The following is an 18,969-nucleotide window of genomic DNA, read 5'->3' as shown; positions in this document are numbered from 1 at the left end:
CCCAACAACTTAAGACCTTTCTTAAAACACAGCTTTCATTTTATAAGAGAAATTGTTAAAGATGTAAAACATTTGGTTGGTAAAAACAATGTATGCATATTTATATTCCATTCTATTTCACAAGGATTTTATTTTATTTTTTTTTATTTTTATTTTTTTCCAACGTTTTTTATTTATTTTTGGGACAGAGAGAGACAGAGCATGAACGGGGGAGGGGCAGAGAGAGAGGGAGACACAGAATCGGAAACAGGCTCCAGGCTCCGAGCCATCAGCCCAGAGCCTGACGCGGGGCTCGAACTCACGGACCGCGAGATCGTGACCTGGCTGAAGTCGGACGCTTAACCGACTGCGCCACCCAGGCGCCCCTCACAAGGATTTTAAATAGCTTTATGTGTGTTTGTAAACAAAATATACAATCATATAAGACAAATTTTGTGTAAAATAGTATTATTCACAGTGAGGTATTAAACCCCAAAGAGTATTCAGTGGTGGATTGGGAGTTCACAAAACCACAAGAAAATATGATACATCTTTCAGAAACAAGAGTGTTACAATGATTTTTCTTCCTGAAGGAGGGTGGGGAAGGAGTAACCTAAGAGGTAGATTGGGGTCGATTACTATTCTAGGAAAGCAAAGCATAAAAAGGCTGTGATGGTTAATTTTATGTGTCAACTTGACTGGTCCATAGGGTGCCCAGATATTTGGTCAAATATTTTGAGTGTTCCTTTGAAGGTGTTTCTGGGTGAGATTAACATTTAAATCCTTAGACTGAATTAAGCAGGTTGCTCTCTCTAATGTGGGTGAGCCTTGTCCAGTCAGTTGAAAACATAATAAAACAAAAAGGCTGACCCTCCCCTGAGTAAGAGAAGCCTATGTCAGCTAACCACCAACCAATCCAGACACATGAGCAAACCCTGCCAAGAATTAGCCATGACACCCAGCTGAGTCTAGCATAGATCAGCTGACCCTAACCAATATACACCATTGAGCGAAAATAAATGCTTAGTGTTGCATGCCCCTGAGATTTTCTTGTTGTTATAATGCAGAAACAGCTGACTGATACACATTTATGTCTGTCTCTATTGGGTTGACAATATAATCTGTATTGCACTGGGTTATAAAAGGTTTGAAAAGCCACTGGTCTAGTAAAGCACCCCATTTCTCCTTCATTCCTTGCTATTTAATAAGGCTTAAACGAAGTTCCTATCTAGAAGTGGCTTCTTGCAGTAACAGAGAATGAAGGTAAACACAGAGAAAATAGAGCTGAGAGATGAGAAATGAGATGTGTACTTGAGTGTGTGTGTGTGTATGTGTGTGTGCATGTGTGTGTGTGCGTGTATAGGTGTGAGAGAGAGACACAGAGAGAGAGACTTAATAGCAATAAGGGTCCATGGCAAGCCCTGAGAGCCACAAATTTGGCCCATGCTAAATAGAATCACATTATTCTGATAACCAAAAGTAATGAAATCAGATCAAGATGTAGCTAAGAGACCCTGTAACCAGAAGGAAAGGGGGACTAAACATAGTACAGTTGGTAAGTTACTTTTAACAAATCCTGTATATATCCAGTAAATCCAGGTTTCTTCAGGGAACCTGTTTCTTTGTATTGTTACCTCTAGGAATATTGTATTCTAAGTAAAGGAACATTGTATAGATTTGGGGTGCCATTTCCTTGGTCTCTTTCTGAATAAGCTCTTTGATTTTATTTCTAATCTATACATTTAATAATAATAATTAACATCTGAATATTTGCTATGTGCCAGTTACTGGTGTGTGTGTGTGTGTGTGTGTGTGTGTGTGTGTGTGTGTGATTAAGGTCTAAGTGCCAAATTTATAGATCATTCTATACATTACATTTAGATTACTATCTCCAGTCTATAAGAATATACATTAGGAGCCCCCTAATTTCATGAGCAGCATTTTTCTAAAACATTTTCAAGTCACTTTCTAGGGTTATTTCCACAAATGAATTTAATGTTAGTTTGTTTCCATTTCAGAGGTTGCCCTATCTAATCTTATCCCCAAATCTTAATTTTTTGTTAATGCTTATTTTATTTTTAAGAGAGACAGAGACAGAGACAGAGCATGACCTGGGAAGGGCAGAGAGAGAGAGAGGGAGACACAGAATCCAAAGCAGGCTCCAGGTTCTGAGCTGTCAGCACAGAACCTAAAGCAGGGCCCAGACTTACGAACTATGAGATCATGACCTGAGCCATAGTCAGATGCTTAACCAACTGAGCCACTCAGGTGCCCCTAATCTTATCCCCAAATCTTCAAATTAGCTCAGAATTTGGATCCTAGACTGATTTTGGTGAATATGTTCTTTAAACGCCTTTTTCAATTGAAAACAAATTTTGATTTGTGAATTCTATTTTTTGTAATATGTAAAACTTAGGGAAAGAAGTGTGTAAGGAAAGGATAATATGGATTAGGGGCAGAGTTAAGATATAAACTTTAAACTTGTCAGCGTCTAGTCTTTTCATTTTTTTTTAATTTAGCCAAATAAGTCTTTACCAAATCATATTTGTATGATCTAGAAATTTAGCAAAACTGCTTAAATCACCTTCCCACTTTTAAAAGTCAGGATATGTGTTCAAATATAATTGTCCCAGACACATAAATGTCTATATTATTTTAAAAGGCAGGGAGATTTCATAGTCTCCTTTCATAAACAATTCCAGAATTTAAAAAAAAAAAAAATCTTCAGGAAAATGTACTTTACTTCTAACTGCAGGATTCATTCACAAACAAATATTGAGAATCTACTATGCACAGGACTGTACCCAATGCTGAGAATATAAATTAAGACACTATTTTTTAAAATTTTTTTAAATGTTTATTTATTTTTAAGAGAGCATGAGCTGGGGATGGACAGAGAAGGAGACACAGCATCCCAAGTAGGCTCCAGGCCCGGAGCTGTCAGCACAGAGCCCGACGAGAGGCTTGAACCCAGGAAGCACAGGATCATGACTCTGAGCGGAAGTTGGCCTCTTAAGCCACCCAGGCCCCCTGACACTATTTCTGTTCTTAAAGAGAAATTCTTTTTTTTTAATTATTTATTTTTATTTTTTTTTTATTTTTTTATTTTTTAATATATGAAATTTACTGTCAAATTGGTTTCCATACAACACCCAGTGCTCATCCCAAAAGGTGCCCTCCTCAATACCCATCACCCACCCTGCCCTCCCTCCCACCCCCCATCAACCCTCAGTTTGTTCTCAGTTTTTAACAGTCTCTTATGCTTTGGAAAGAGAAATTCTTTTTATCATAGGTGCAAATGCCCACAGCTAAGTCATATGCTAAGTAGGAAAGTTAGAATTCAAAAAGTTCACAAAAGGTTCACATAAGCTAAAACAACCAGGTGAAATTAAATGACAATACATTTATATTCATTTGCTCAGGAGGGGAAGGAGGGAAAAGGGGAAATAAACCTCCTGGAGTCTAAGAGAGACAAGCTAAACAATAATAGAGATGACTCCAGATTTAGTAACCATGTGCAGTTATTGCCAATAAAGCTTATTTCAGGATGGATTAATTTTAACGTGTCTTTTGTTGTTTTTTAGTGAGAGCGCGCGCTCTCGAGCGGGGGAGGGGCAGAAGGAAAGGGAGAGAATCTCAAGCAGGCTCCACCCCCAGCACAGAGCCAACCAGGAGCTTGATCTCACAACCATGAAATCTTGAAGTGAGCAGAAATAAAATGTCGGATGCTTCACCGACCGAGCCACCTAGCACCCCTGAGATTAATTAATCTTAAAAAGGTGCAAAGGGGCCAACGTATTTCCAATTGATTTTGCACCAATTCGACCTCACATGGGGGTGGGGGGGGGCGGGGAGGGGAGTGTCTTACTTTAAGTATAAACGAGAGCATTTTAATAAGATAATAAAAAAGCTGTTGGATCTGAAAACAGTATCATTGAAGATTTCTCAAAGAGAATAATGCTGTTTAGTCTGAAAAAGAAGCTGAAGTGGGACATGATTGTTCTTTTCAAATATTTAAGAGACTAGTGTGACAGAGCTTGCTAGTTGGCTTTTAGTACCCATTTCCTCCTTTATCCTCAGCACTAGAACCTTGAGTTTTAGTGGAGCACTTTGACATTTCCTAGCCTCCTTTGAAATTAGTGGGCCACGTGACTAAGTTCTGAACATCGATATATCAGCATAAAATTGTATGCGGTCCTTCTAGAAAATCTCCTTAAAGCTAAGGGGTATGCCCTTCTGCCTTTCTTCCTCCTTCCTGGAGTCTAACAGCCATCTTGGATCACAAGGGAAAAAGTGATACTCTAGGAAAGGTGGAGGGCTGAGATAAAAGGAGCCTGGATCGCTGACACCTTCATTGAAGTTGTCATTTCAGCCCAGGACTGCCTACTTCTGGATATCTTTTATATGAAAAGTAAATTTTCATTTTGTTTAAGACAGTTGTTTGGGGGTTTTCTAGATATAGTTAAACCTTGGGTAAAAAAAAAAAAGAAGAAAAGAGAGAAATAAGAGGTTTTCTAAGATTCAAACATCTTAAAAAATGAAATAATCTACTTTGTGTTGCAGTTTACTGTCTCTGTATCTGTTTAAATGGAGTTTGTAGGAGCAGCTTCAGAAATGGTAAGTATTCCCGGCAGTGAAGAAAAAAAAAAGGGCATTGCCAGACCTCTAAATGTCCTGTCAGCTCTTTAAGATTATATGATCCCACCCCCATCCCACCTTAGGAATCTATGGCTCTCAAAAAACAAAACAAAAACATAAAGCTCCTTCCTGTGGTAAATATGTAAATGTTTGGGCTCTCCCCACCATTGGGCCAATGCTGCACAGCATCATCTCACTCCGTTTTGGCGTTAAACCTATTCTGAGACAGGCACTTCTAAAGTAATAGTGAAAGAGTACAAAAACCAATAAACTTTTCAGCAAAGTTGGTGTCATAAAGAAAATCATTATAAGCCTTGATAGTATGAATAAAATAGGACATCTGTTGATGTCCTTCCTGTGTGCCTAGTTTAATTGGTGAATTAAGGTGTAGTCCACAATTACCGCCCTGCTTAATTTTTTTTTCTTTTTGTAAAATGAAGACAACATGTCTATCCTCTTTCCATCTTTCCTCTTCCTTTCTACTTTTCAGCTTCTATTAGGTGGAACTTTACTTTTACATTATTTTAAAAATTATACTTATCTTTGTTTTGTCTATTGATTCTTTAAACATTTATTTCCTCAGAACAGTAATACATATACATGGCAAAAGAGACCAACTGTGAATGGAATATACAAATAATAAAATCCCCCTTCCATCTCAGACTGTGACACCCCTTCCCCAACAGTAAAGTTTCTTTATATATACTTTCAGAAATATTCTCAGCATATAAAGGCAGATATATTTACTTGTGTGTTTATTAGAAAGGAGATACATACTGCTATGGTCTGGATATTAGTTTTGTTCAATTCAGCAAACATTTATTAAGCATCTACTATGTACAGAGACCTAGATAACCTTTATTCTCTCTTTTCCTTAGCATAAAGTTCCAGCTGTGTATATCCCTCTGATAATAGGGAAGAAATAGCATTTGGTACTTCAACTTAAAAAAAATTTTTAATGTTTATTCATTTTTGAGAGACAGACAGAGACAGAATGTGAGAAGGGGAGGGGCAGAGAGGGAGGGAGACACAGAATCCCAGGCAGGCTCCAGGCTCTGAGCTGTCAGCCCAGAGCTCAATGTAGGGCTGGAACCCTGAGATAAAGTTGGACGCTCAACTAACTGAGCCACCCAGGCATCCCTGGTACTTCAACTTTTGAAATATTACATATATACATACTCTTGCCTATAACTCTATAGCTACTTGGCTTTAAGATGCTAAGTGTATTTCCGTGTTTTTCTTTTCCATAGGAGTACTTTTCTGGAGTAGGATCATATTACTTGTTCCCATTTCCTTAAAGGACCTCTTTACTTCTCAAACCACTGCAGTTTGGTTCTTCTGCTCATGATCCCAGTAAAACTGCTCTCCAAAATCATTCATGTTCTCTTACTTGTTGAAGCATTGTACACACTGTTGCCTTATCTTAACTGACTTCTCTGCTGTCCTGGTGATCCTGTTTCTATTCAGATCTCTCTATACTTTTGCTTTCAGGAAGTTATACTCTCCGAGTTCTCTTATTTCTGTATTTATGCTTAGTCTCTTTTATGGATTTCTTTTCCTCTTTATAGCCCTTCAACATTGGTGCTCATTTGCTTTCATTCTCAGCTCTTTATACTTCTCATTTTACATCCTCTTCTTGTGAGATCTAGTTAGGTCTCATGACCTCAGTTAGCTACAATCAATTGGTAATAAAACACTTTCTGCACTCCTGATCTTAATTATATATCTAACTGCATGCTGGATATCTCCCCATTGAGAACCCAACATATCTGGAAATGAATTTATTTTCCTTGTCTGTCAAATTGATACACCTTCAGTATCCATCAACTCTGTTGACACAATCCACCCAGACACTGAAGCCAAAATCCTGGCATCAGCTTAGACTCCTCTATCCCCTTTTTATTTCCATATTCAACCAATCCCCAAATTTTGCTAATTTTACTTCCTAAATATTTTCATCAGTCCCCACTTCTATTCATGCTATCACTGCCATAATTTGAAACCTCATAATTTCCTAATTCAACAGCCTAATTGATTTCTTTGCCACATTTAATTTTCACCTAGAATACCAACTGAACTAAATCACTCTCTTGCTTAGATCCCTCTGATACTTTTCCATGGTCTATAAATTGCTTAACCCTTTGAATACTATCAAGGGTTTTATGTGGTTCAGTCCTTGCCTCTCTAGGCTCATTCTGAGTTCACTCCATGCTCCAGGAATACAAAATTATTTGTAGTTTCCTGACATAATTCAAGATCCTTTACATTTCCTACACTAAGATTTTTTTAAAGCAATCTCCACACCCAAATGTGGGGCTCAAACTCACAACCCTGAGATTTAGTCATATGCTCTACCAACTGAGCCAGCTAGGCAATCCCCATACTATTTTCTGGAATCCTCAACATTTTCATGTTTTTTTATGTCCTGCTTAGGAAATAATTTGACTACCCAAAGTTATGAAGACAATAACCCATGGTATTTTCTAAAAGCACTATTGTTTCAGGGCGCCTGGGTGGCTCAGTCGGTTGAGCGTCCGACTTCGGCTCAGGTCACGATCTCACGGTCCGTGAGTTCGAGCCCCGCGTCGGGCTCTCTGCTGACAGCTCAGAGCCTGGAGCCTGTTTCAGATTCTGTGTCTCCCTCTCTCTCTGCCCCTCCCCCGTTCATCCTGTGTCTCTCTCCATCTCAATAATAAATAAACGTTTAAAAAAAAATTTTTTTTTTAAAGCACTATTGTTTTACCTTTTATTTTAGGTCCACAATCTATTGAGTTTTGTTTTTTTATTTTAGTATGAGTAGGCATCAAGGTATTTTGTTTTCCACATAGTCAATTGACCTGGCAGCATTGATTAAAGCATCCATTGTTTTCTCCACATTAGTAGGGTCACCTTTGCATAAAATGTTCACGAGTTCTATTTAGTTCCATCCATCTACTTTCTAACACCTGGTAGCATAAATCCTCCAACTTTGTTCTTCCTCCAGATTGTCTTGGCTGTTCTTGATCTTCTGAATTTTCATGTAAGTTTCAACTTGTCAAATGACATACACACAATCTGCTGGGATTCTAATAAGGATCAGACTAAATTTATTGATCAGTTGGAGTGACTGACATTTTTATATTGAGTCTTGCAATCCATGAGCATACTGTATCTAACCAGTTACTTGGGCCTCCTCCAATTTCTCTCAATACTATAATTTTCAGTACATTAAAACCCTGGATTGAGAATAACTTGTTCTGTGAGTGTTCCACAAGGCAAGCAAACATTTCTAATAAATTTTAACTTGATAAACAAGCGACGTCTTGCAATACGAGTAGTAAGAGACACCAAATGTCACATGTTCACAACTGAGCCAATGGTTCTTTTCTCCCTCCCTCTCTCTGCGAGATTGTGGGTGATCATCTCCCATGCTTGGTCACATGAGACGTGGTGTTTGGCAGAAATCAGTGATTTTTCAGAATGTTGTCACAACTGGCACTAGTGAATTTTTTGTCACTTCAAAGCACCTGTGGCTAGTCCTTTGCTTTTCTATATAAGAGTAAGCTAGGAATGCTTTTTTCTAGGTCAGGCTGCCTGCAGATATAGACCCTTTTCTCTGCTGCTTGTCAGTTACATTAAATACAGTAGATGACAAGAGTTTATTAATACTATACTGTAGTCAATATCCGTGCGAGTGTTTACAATGCCCACTCCCCTGAAGAAAAAGGTTCAAAAGAAAGGTGGTAAGAAAGGGATGATTACAGTGGAAGTTAAGAAGGAAATCATTGAGAAATATGAATGAGGTATGCGAATGGCTGAAACTGTAAGATTTTATAAGAAGTCTATGTCTGCATCTCATCTGCAGCGGAGGAGAAAAAGGCAGAAGAATCCCTCACTTCAAATGAGATTAGGGAGATGTGTAAAATGTGTGAAACGGTGCAAAATTTTGTAGAAAAGCACCACCCGAATAAGGCTGTAGCAGTTAGTGATGAATCTGTTTAACGACAATGTGATGTCACATTTCCACGAAATCCTCCAAAGGAGTCAAAAGCAAGTGTCATTGGATAGGTTCTTCATTTTAGCTGCACAAAACAAAGAAGATTCCATTGCGCCAACAGACAGCAGTGATCCATTAGTGACAGGGGAAGTCGTCCTACACAGTAACCTTCCTCTCTCTTCTCCCTCACACCAGCCATGAAGATTTTCAAAGGTAAGTACAGATTAATTTTATTTTCCTTTACATTTTGCATTTTCTTTATTTTGTATTATATTAGAGTATTATAATCATTTTAATATGAACATTTTTAGGTTGTGGATTTAATCATCTGAGTTTCCACTATTTCTTATGGGGAAATTCGCTGTTATATACAAGTGCTTTGGATTACAAGCATGTTTCTGGAATGAATTATGCTCGCAAACTAAGGTTTTACTGTATATAGTTCTTATATATCTTTCATTAGGATTTATTCCTTGGTGTCATGGGTTAAATGGTGCCCCCAAAATATCAGGTCCTAATCTGTGGAACCTGTAAATGTTACCTTATTTAGAAGAAGGGTCTCTGCAGATGTGATCAAGTTAAGGCTCCTGATACAAGGAGATGATCCTGGATTATCCAGATGGGTCCTAATGCTATCAGTGTCTTTATGTAATAGAAGAAGAGGAAAATTCACGACACACACAGAAGAGAAAGCAATGTGAAGCTAGAGGCAGAGATTGGAGTGATGTGGCTTCAAACCAAGGAATGCCAGCAGAACTCAGAAACTGGAAACGGCAGGGAACAGATTCTCCCTAAAGCCTCTATAGGGAGTGCAGCCTTGCTGACACCTTGATTTCAGAGTTCTGGTCTCCAGAAATATGACAGGAGTTTTTTTTAAGCCACTGAGTTTGTGGTAATTTGTTACAGCTGTCATAGGAAGCTAATACACTAGGTATTTGATATCTTTGATGCATTTGTATGTTAACCACTTTTAAGATTTCATTTTCTAATTGCTTAGTGCTAGTATTTAAAAATATAATTGATTTATGGGGTGTCTGGGTGGCTCAGTCAGTTAAGCATCTGACTTCGGCTCAGGTCATGATCTCAGGGTTTGAGTTCAAGCCCCGTGTTGGGCTCTGTGCCAACAGCTCAGGGCCTGCAGCCTACTTCGCATTCTGTCCCTTCCTTTCTCTCTCAAAAATAAATTTAAAAAAACATTAAAAAAAAAATATATATATATATATAGTTGATTTATATACTGACTGTATCCAGCAATTCACTAAATTTATTATTAATACTAAAGGTTTATAGATTATAACTTTACTTACAGACTATCAAGATTTCTCCAAATAACAGATTTATGTATTTCTTTCCTATCTTTATACATTTTTCCCTTGCCTTTTTGCAATTGCTGGATGTCCAGTACCATAGTTAAGTATTTCCTCTTATATCTTTTGTTTTCTTAATGTCTGTTTTTGAGAGAGAGAGAGAGAGAGAGAGAGAAAAGACAGAGTGCAAGCAGGTGGGGGCAGAGAAAGAGGGACAGAGAATCCCAAGCAGGCTCCAAGCTGTCAGTGCAGAGCCCAACTCAGGGATTGGTCTCAGGAACTGTGAGATCATGACCTGAGCCAAAATTAAGAGTTGGATGCTCAACCAACTGGACCACCCAGCCGCCCCCTCCTCTTACGATTTTTGGTTTTGGAAGTATGAGAAAGTATCATCTATTCCAAATTTAAACTACAATGAAAATAGTAAAAAAAAAAAAAAAAACAATTTTTTTTTAAATAAAAAAGCAGCCAAACAAAATAACTAACATTATTCTAGTTAACGAATCAAGAGGCCTTTTCTTAAACCCTTCTCATGATTCTGTATCATTGGGCCTTATTTATTAATGCTTTCTTAAAGCTTTTTTCTTCCTTGATGATACAGACATCCCCAAGATTTTCTTCTTAGGTTTTTCCTTTTTTTAAAATACTGTTCTTGTTAACTGTCGGGAAATCATTTTAAGGCTTATTATTCTTCAGAACCAGGCCAGCTTCAGGTGCTTTCCTTTTCTTCAGGGGCAGAATAGAAAGAAAAGCCCCCATCCCTGAGGTTCTTTTCCTAAGAGTGGAATGCCCTTGTTCTGCCCTCTTTGCTTTACTCAAATAAAGTGTAGAATCTTCCTTAAGGGTTTTACTAATAATTAGAAATAAGTTACAAAAGTCCCCAAATCTTCACCATGTTCTTTCTTTTTAAATTTTTTTTAATGTTTATTCATTTTTGAGAGAGAGAGAGAGAGACAGAGCATGAGCAGGGAAGGGGCAGAGAGAGGGAGACACAGAATCTGAAACAGGCTCCAGGCTCTGAGCTGTCAGCACAGAGGCCAACGTGGGGCTCGAACTCACGGACTATGAGATCATGACCTGAGCTAAAGTCAGACGCTCAACCGACTGAGCCACCCAAGTGCCCCTCTTCACCATGTTTTAATCCTTGACTGTATGCAGAAATTCCTTTCAGTGCAAAAGGGGTTGGAAGGTGTTGCAAAATTGGGGAGTTAGAAAACATGCTGGCCAAAAGGCCTCAGAGCAATATTTATCTTTTGTGAATTCACTTAGTTCAGGGTCCGGCCTTTGCATTACTGGACCATACATGCTGAATCATGTTCATTAGAAGCTTGTGTATAAAAATAAAAATACCAATGTATTAATTTACAGTGAAAAATGTAATTGTCATAGGAAATGGCTATTTATTTCATTTGGCCAAGCCGTTCTTTCATTGTAGAAAAACCACATGGAAAATAAAATAATATTCAGACCTGCACTTATTGAGAAAAGTAAAAGAATAATAGGTTTAGTTGTATGCCTTAATGGAATCACATAAAACTTTGATAGAGCAAACTACCTCCACTATCAGAACAAGATAGGTTTTGTACCTGCTCAGGAGACTTTCCCTTTAGACAGGGATCTTGCCAAATTATTTACTTCCCAGGCTTTTTTTTTGTTTGTTTGTTTCTTGGCTAAATTCCTGATTGAGGCATTCCTGCTTTAGGTATGTTACTGCTTTCAGTGAAGTCTTGGGCTGGCCAGAGAGGCTTATTTCTGCTTTGATCCACTCCGCATTGACCTATAACAGAATTCATACAAGACAATCTTTAAGGGTTTGGAGAAGACCTTACCTATGGATCCCAAATACTGCTTTGCATAGGTTTGCATGCTAGATGTTCACAGGAAGTCCTCAATTCTTACTGCTGAGCAAAAACAGTAAGTAAATGATAAGAGAAGCAAATCATAAATCGCTCCCAATGCCAGACAGCGTGGCACATAGCAGACATCCTCAAATCTAGTAAACGAAATATGCAGTTCCCTATTCCTTCTGGCTAAGCCAATTCAGAAAAGCATTACAGAGCACGTCGCCTGCCAGGCTGGAAACCCTGCCAGAATGCAGCTCTTGCCTCACCTCTACTGGAGGACTCCGCCCTCCCTTAGAGCTCTGCTCCAAGCCCTGACCACGGGTCAGCACGGACTGAGTAAGCACCAACTGGACAAGGCCTCGGTCCTAATTTTATTTCACCACTGACAGCACCCACTTCTAACTGAAAAAACAGCAAGACGAAAAATGGCTAAAAATAAAAAGGTGAGAAGAGAAAACGGGGGAAAGGTTAGAAAAAAAAAAAACACCCCAAAACACCTTTTAGCAAAATACAGCTGCACTGGTCAGCAGTGGAAACTCATCTCGGCACCCTCGGTCTCTCTAGGGAGTCAGGCCCCAGTTCCGGGATTCAGAAACAATAACTGCAGCGTCCAGATAACCATGACCGCGTCTGCTACTCAGGCCCACTGGGCCTGGAACTCGCAGGGCGCCCCGCTACACAGTCCGACTCCAGGGCGGGCAAGGGCGCGACACCAGCTCGACGGCGGCGGAGAAGCCGCGAAACCGAGCAGCCGCACCGCCACAGTCTCTCAAGGGGCCCAGGCTCCCGCCGACACCCGCCCGGCCGTCCGGACCCCCAACCCCCTCGGAGAGAGGGGGGCCGCTCCTTTGACTCGGGCGCCTCGGGTCGCGGCCGCCCTTTCTCAGACTGGACGCGTTCCTTCCGCCCTAAGAGGGCAAAGAGTCCCACGCCCTCGCGTTTGCCTGCGCCCGCGCGCCAGAGCGCCCCCTAGGAAGGAAGCCCGAGAGGCGGCCGCGCCTCTGCGGCGATTTTATTAGCGCACGGTTGGGGTTGCCCGGGCTGTCGACGAGCCGGGCTTCCCCGCCCCTCCCCCTCTTCCCCTCCGCCCCTCCCCGCCCCGCGGCCGGAACCTCCCTGCGGGGCGGAGTGATACCGGCGGCGGCGTAGAGCGCGGCGCGGCCGACAGGGGCGCCCGGGACTGCGCGGGGCGGGCGGAGGGAGGAGGGGAGAGAGGCGGGGCCGGGGCGGGTTGTTGTGAGGCGACTGCGCTACTGCCGGACCGGGGCGGTTATGGCGGCTCCGTATTAACACCCTCCTCCTCCGCCTCCGCCTCCGCCGCCGCCGCCGCCGTCTCCTCCTTCTCCTCCTCCTCCTCCTCTCCCTCCCGCCCTCACTCGTAAGCCATCTCCCCCTTCACCCTGACGCCTACCCCTTCCCCTCACCTTTCCCCCTCCCCTCTTCTACCATGCCCGGCATGATGGAGAAAGGGCCCGAGTTACTGGGGAAGAACCGATCGGCCAACGGCAGCGCCAAGAGCCCGGCGGGCGGCGGAGGCGGCGGCGGCGGCGCCTCGTCCACCAACGGCGGGCTGCACTACTCGGAGCCCGAGAGCGGCTGCAGCAGCGACGACGAGCACGGTGGTAGCCTCGAACTCCTCCCCGCCAGCCCGCCTGCCCCTCTCCCTCCTCCCCTCCCCCAGCCCCCTCCCCTCGCCGCGCTCCCGCCCTCCCTCCCCTCGGAGCCCGGGCGCTGCGGTAGCCTCGAACTCCCGGTGCAGTGCAGCAGCACCCCCCACGACCCCCGTCCCTCCGCCCTCGACCAATCCTCCGCCCTCGCCACCCCCCCCCCCGCTCCCCGCCCCCATCCGCTGCCATCTCCCGGAGTGCCCGGAGTTAATATCTTCCCATCCACCCGCCTCTTCTTTCCTCCCTCCAGCAATTTTTATATTTTATTAAGTGTCTCTTCGTTTTTCTTCTTTTCTTTCTTTTCTTTTTCTTTTTCTCTCTCTCTCTTTTTTTCTTTTTGGCATTGCTTTGCAGATGTTGGGATGAGAGTCGGAGCTGAATACCAAGCTCGGATCCCTGAATTTGATCCAGGTAGATATATTTGTTTTAAGCAAAATCCTTTCTCCCCTTTTCTGGGAATGGCTTAGGGTGGAAGGGCGGGCGAGGTAGGGGTCCGGGTGTGCGGTTGGGAGGGGATGCGGGGCTGGGATGGGCAGGCATCTGGCGGGGAGGCTGTCAGGCTTGGCAGGGCTGTGACACAGGGCGTGTGGGCAGATGTGTGCATTGCAAGGTTAACATGGTTCCTTTGGAGGCCACTTGCCCGCTGGTGGCATCGCCTTTCTGCCCCCATGAGCCTGGGGCGAGGTCGGAGAGAGCAGAGGGAGGCGGCCCTCGGCGGATTCGGGGGTCCGGGGCTGGGAAAGGAGCGGCTCCTGGGCCGAGGGCTGGAAGAGAGGGTGTGCGGGCTGCGTGTGGAAGAGCCATGCAAATGTCAATTGCCACACCGCCGGCCCCGGGGAGCGGAGGGCCGCGCTCCGCAAGGGCGGCGGATGCCGGGGGCTGCTGTCATCGGCCGAAGCCGAGGGCGAGCCCTGCCCGACCCGCGCTCACACGGGATTTTCTTTTCTTTTCTTTCTTTTTTTTTCTTTTTGGCTAGGTGGTGTAGCTTTGGTCGAGACAGCTCTGCGGAGTGTAGGAGCCGCGGAGAGAAAGGGATGGGGGAAGGGGGTGGGGAGAAGCCAGAGGCACACCTCGCCCTCGAGCCAGCCCTGGGAAGTCAGACCACAGGACAGTGGCTGCAGCTGCCAAGGAGACATTTTCTCCCGAGCAGCCAGGTTCCAGCGTCCTCTGCCAACCCAGCTTGCGGGCTCCCTGTCTACTTTTCTCCAAACAGGCTCTCTGGCGGTCACGGGATTTCAGTCTGGACGGGGATTGGGCGAGAGTTCCGCATATGGAGGCGCCCTTGCTGGAGCCTCCCGGAGTGGAGCGGGTTTCCTTCCCCCCACCCCAGACCCTCTTCAGTGCAGGCTTTGGACAGACTTTGAAGGAGCTCTCTCATTTTTTTGTTTTTCTTTTTTGTTTTTCTTTTTTTTTTTCTTCCCTTCTCCCATACAGTTGATCAGTTTTTTGCCCATTGCCCGCTTATAATAACATTGTGTCGAACTCTCGAGTTCTGTATTAGATATTAATTAATATGGCTTACTTGTATTTTGGGGAGGGGGTATAGCTTGTTTGCTTCATTATAGGGTGTAGATGGGTATTATCGTTCTTCCCCTGCCCATTACGGCAATGCGAACTATTTACCAACCATTTGAAGAGTTTTAGATAGCAGCTCCTCCTGTCCCAGGGGAGAGGATAAAATAATGAGTGTTAAAAGGATTGTCAAAGCAGTCTGTTTTTCAGTAGGTAAAAACAATGATACAAGAGCTCTCACTAGATCTGGGTTGCCTTCTAAATGACATAGCTGTTAATAGATTTTATTCAGAAGCTATCAAATGTGTGTGCTGGTGGGCTTAAATAATTTTAAATGTTTTGTGAAATTAATTTTGTTTATTGATGCAACTAGTAGGTGGATGACACTTTCACATTACTATGCTGCCTCAGGTATTGACATTTGGAAAAAGCATGCTTTGGCTTAAGATACATTGATTTCAGTTCCCAGCTGTTTAATTTTTGTGCTCTGAGCAAGCCAGTGGCCTTCCCTGTTCCTTAGTTTCCTAGCTGTAAAATGGAAATAAAAAAACTTCATGGAATTCTTATAAGGAATACATGACTGGGCATGTGGGAGTTATTCAGTAAAGGTTAAATTTCATAATTAGGAAGAATGATTCTGCATACACTTATACCTTTCTGATTTGGGGCTTTCGTTGGTACTCTGCTTTTTGGGGAAATGATAAACTTACTTACAGATTAGAACTCAACAGTCAGAACTGTTCATAAGTTAATAAACATTTATCTTTTTGCTCCATTAGGTAGGTTTATATTTCATAGACAGCTGTACACAGGTAGATTAGGTGGTCTTGTGTGTAAAACCCAGGCTTCTCGCTGGAACCCATTTATACATGCCATGGCATAGACCACTGTAAAGGTTTTTCTTTTGTTTTGTTTTTTGCTTTTTAGTCATATTTTCAATTTACTTAGGTTACAATTGATACTCTTTATTAGAATAAGGATATATGTCCTATTTTAAAACCTCATCTAGACGTTTTCTCCTTAATCATCTGCAGAAGAATACTGAGCCCAAGGACACAACTAAAACCAGTTATCATTTAAACCTAGGTGGACTTTTCTATGGCCATCGTAAGCAAATCTTGTCAAACATGAAGATTATCAGTTGTTAGATACTTTTTACGAGGAAGTATTGAACCTCTACACCTTTCAACATAGTACCATTGTCTATTTTATTCTGAGTGTTGTACTGTTGTGTGAAGTTTCTACTTCATATCAATTCAATGTAATTCACTGAGAAATTAAAACATTTCATTGGAAAAAGGAAAAGAGATCTTCATTAATTAATGATAGAAATTGAGAAATGGTCATTTCCTGTCTCCTTTTCTCTTCTTCAGAACATCATCTTTAGTCTTGTTAACCACTTCATAGAGTTTATTCACCAGTAACCATGCAAGCTATTTGGAAGAAAAATTCCTTAGCTACCAAGATTATTATGATCAGAATATAGGAAAATTAAAAGAGGATTCGGGTGTGTCTGGAGGATATTTTTATTGGGGGAGATGATAGTGATGGTAGAAATCAAAAACAGAATGACTTACTAAAATGGGTATTTTAAAAAATATGAGAAGAAGTGTGATTTAAGTTGGAATTACTGAATATAGGAGATTAGGAATAGTTTATGTTAATTAACAGATCATTGCTAAAAAGACCTTCATAAAAATTTACTAATTGGATTTGATTATTTTCTTAGGTGCCTTTTTTTTTTTTTTTTTTTTTAGATTTTTCGCTAGGTCTTCCCAACTTTTATTTAGTGCCTCCTGACTATTCATCAATCAAGGAGGAGCAGTTTCCTGTGGTGATTATAGCCTCAAATCGTATTGTATGCCTCTTAGTTAATAGGGCCTAGTGACCTCGATGACCCATCTGATGTATCCAGACCTTTGTTTTCTCATGTGTCAATGGGAGATAATGTTAACTATATCATAAGATTAGGTGAAAATTAATGTCTATAAAGCAGCGGTCTACAGATGTTTTGCTTGTATATCCATAAAAGAATTTTCAAAAAAAATATTTTCTTACATATTTTTGACATCTATCACTTGTTGCTGTGTTTAAATAGTTGAAAAACATTATCTCCAGTGTATTGAAAATATTAACACTTTGAAATAAAGTTGTTATACCTTATTTTAAGTGTATGAGATTAAATTTACTGCAGTAATATGATAATATCTATTTATAAAAAGTATGAAATGGGGCACCTGTGTGGCGCAGTCAGTTAATCTTCCAATTGACCTCAGCCCAGATCTAGATCTCTGTGTCATGAGTTCAAGCCCCACATTAGGCTCTGCACTTGGTGAGGAGCCTACTTTAAAAAAAAAAAAAAAAAGAATGAATAGGCTCACAGTCTGAAAGTTTACATTTTTCCTTCTTATCTTTTACATCGTTTCCGTGCATTTTCCCCACAGGATTTTATATTTTTTTGCTTGAAAGTGCTTTATTGATCTCTACCACTGTAATATGTATTCTTGTGAACCTAAGGTTCTAAGTGTTAAGTCTCTTCTGATTTGAATGATTACAATTATTGTGTAATTGATTGAAATTGTAATAGCTATGATGCCTTGAGTAAAGGAGAGCCTTGCAAACACCCTTTGTTTGGCACTATGGAGGTTTAAGATTTTAGGCAGTATACTCTTGTCAGATGTGGGAGGGGGTGAGAGCTGCTTTTTTAAGTGAGAGAAGGTATTTGTGAAGAGGGTCAGAGTAGAATGAGCATACAGCTTAGACTGCAGGTGAGTTCTTAGGCAGATTTTGTGGGAAAGGGAACATAGGGAAGTTAAAGGGAAAATTGATTCCCATAAAATCTATTTATGCTCATGTACTCCTTGGAAAGTCTTTGTTTATCCCAGTTTGAAGGTGGTGAATTAAATCTATAAATTGTAGAATGTTAAAAAATATTTGGTATGGGGGCACCTGGGTGGCTCAGTCGGTTAAGCATCCGACTTCAGCTCAGGTCATGATCTTGCGGTCCGTGAGTTCGAGCCCGGCGTCAGGCTCTGTGCAGACAGCTCAGAGCCTGGAGCCTGTTTCAGATTCTGTATCTCCCTCTCTCTCTGCCCCTCCCCTGTTCATGTTCTGTCTCTCTCTCTGTCTCAGAAATAAATAAACGTTAAAAAATTTTTAAAAATATATATTTGGTATGTCTTAATATTCTCAGTATTTAAATTCTTATTTTAGAGAGAGAGAGAGAATGGGGAGGAGTGGCAAAGGGGGAGAGAGAGGGAGAGAGAGAATCTTTAAAAAAAATTTTTTTTAATGTTTATTTTTGAGGGAGACGGCATGAGCGGGGGAGGGGCAGAGAGAGGGGGAGACACAGAATCTGAAGCAGGCTCCGGGCTCCGAGCTGTCAGTGCAGAGCCTGATGCAGGGCTCAAACCCACAAGCCATGAGATCATGACCTGAGCTGAAGTTGGACACTTAACCAACTGAGCCACCCAGGCACCCCTAAAGAGAGAGAGAGAGAATCTTAAGCAGGCTCCATGCTTAGCATGAAGCCTGATGTGAGGCTCAATCCCACAATCCTGGGGTCATGACCTGAGCTGAAATCAAGAGTTGGATGCTCAATCAACTGAGCCACCCAGGCACCCCAGGATTTAAGTTCTTTATATAGACTATGTATCCCAGGATTTCAGTCAAAATCCTTATTTTAAATGTCTTAAATCTGAGAAGAAATAGAAGATTTTTATTTTTGTACCTATTTTGAAATTTCCTATAGATGTCGAAATCCTGGCTTATCAGAATTATACCTTTGGTTTTTAGTTGTTGGTTTTTCCCAGTTGGTCTCATAAATGTACTTTATCAACTGCAGTTAAGGATATCTAAAACATTTCAAAAGGATTAAGTTTTTAAGTGTTTCATGCTTTTAAAAACTGTTTAATAATTTTGTTTTCAGAACTGTCCTGCTACTATATAGTTTTTTTACATGATGGTAGCTTGCTGTCTAGGTTTCTATTTGTTTTTTCATCTCTTTAGAAGATAGGATACTTCTAAGACTGGATTATTTTGTGGTG

General features: G+C 41.5%; 2 protein-coding genes across 5 annotated transcripts in view; one reads left to right on the top strand and one right to left on the bottom strand.

Moving 5' to 3' along the window:
- Window positions 1-12,624, bottom strand: part of KCNH1 (potassium voltage-gated channel subfamily H member 1) — a 462,687-nt gene extending 450,063 nt beyond the window's left edge. The window contains exons 1-3 of one of the 2 annotated variants that reach the window (XM_042926295.1): window positions 12,242-12,624; window positions 12,011-12,146; window positions 11,487-11,677 (exon numbers count right to left, since the gene is read on the bottom strand). The gene's annotated coding sequence lies outside the window, so the exon portion shown is untranslated. The remainder of the gene's footprint in view (window positions 1-11,486; window positions 11,678-12,010; window positions 12,147-12,241) is intronic. The other variant, XM_042926297.1, reaches the window with a different exon arrangement.
- Window positions 12,625-12,975: 351 nt separating this feature from the next.
- The window catches only part of RCOR3 (REST corepressor 3), a 52,019-nt gene continuing 46,025 nt past the window's right edge, over window positions 12,976-18,969 (top strand). Inside the window, exons 1-2 of one of the 3 annotated variants that reach the window (XM_042924570.1) lie at window positions 12,976-13,363; window positions 13,766-13,822. In XM_042924570.1, coding sequence (XP_042780504.1) covers window positions 13,192-13,363; window positions 13,766-13,822 — 229 coding nt within the window. In that variant the 5' untranslated portion in view covers window positions 12,976-13,191. Of the gene's footprint in view, window positions 13,367-13,765; window positions 13,823-18,969 lie in introns of all 3 variants that reach the window. The other 2 variants (XM_042924568.1, XM_042924567.1) reach the window with 2 other exon arrangements.

The sequence above is a fragment of the Panthera leo genome, chromosome F3, assembly GCF_018350215.1.
Source record: "Panthera leo isolate Ple1 chromosome F3, P.leo_Ple1_pat1.1, whole genome shotgun sequence".
NCBI classification, from domain to species: domain Eukaryota; kingdom Metazoa; phylum Chordata; class Mammalia; order Carnivora; family Felidae; genus Panthera; species Panthera leo.
The sequence above is the reverse complement of the archived record's forward strand: the minus strand, read 5'-3'. Positions and strand labels throughout refer to the sequence as shown.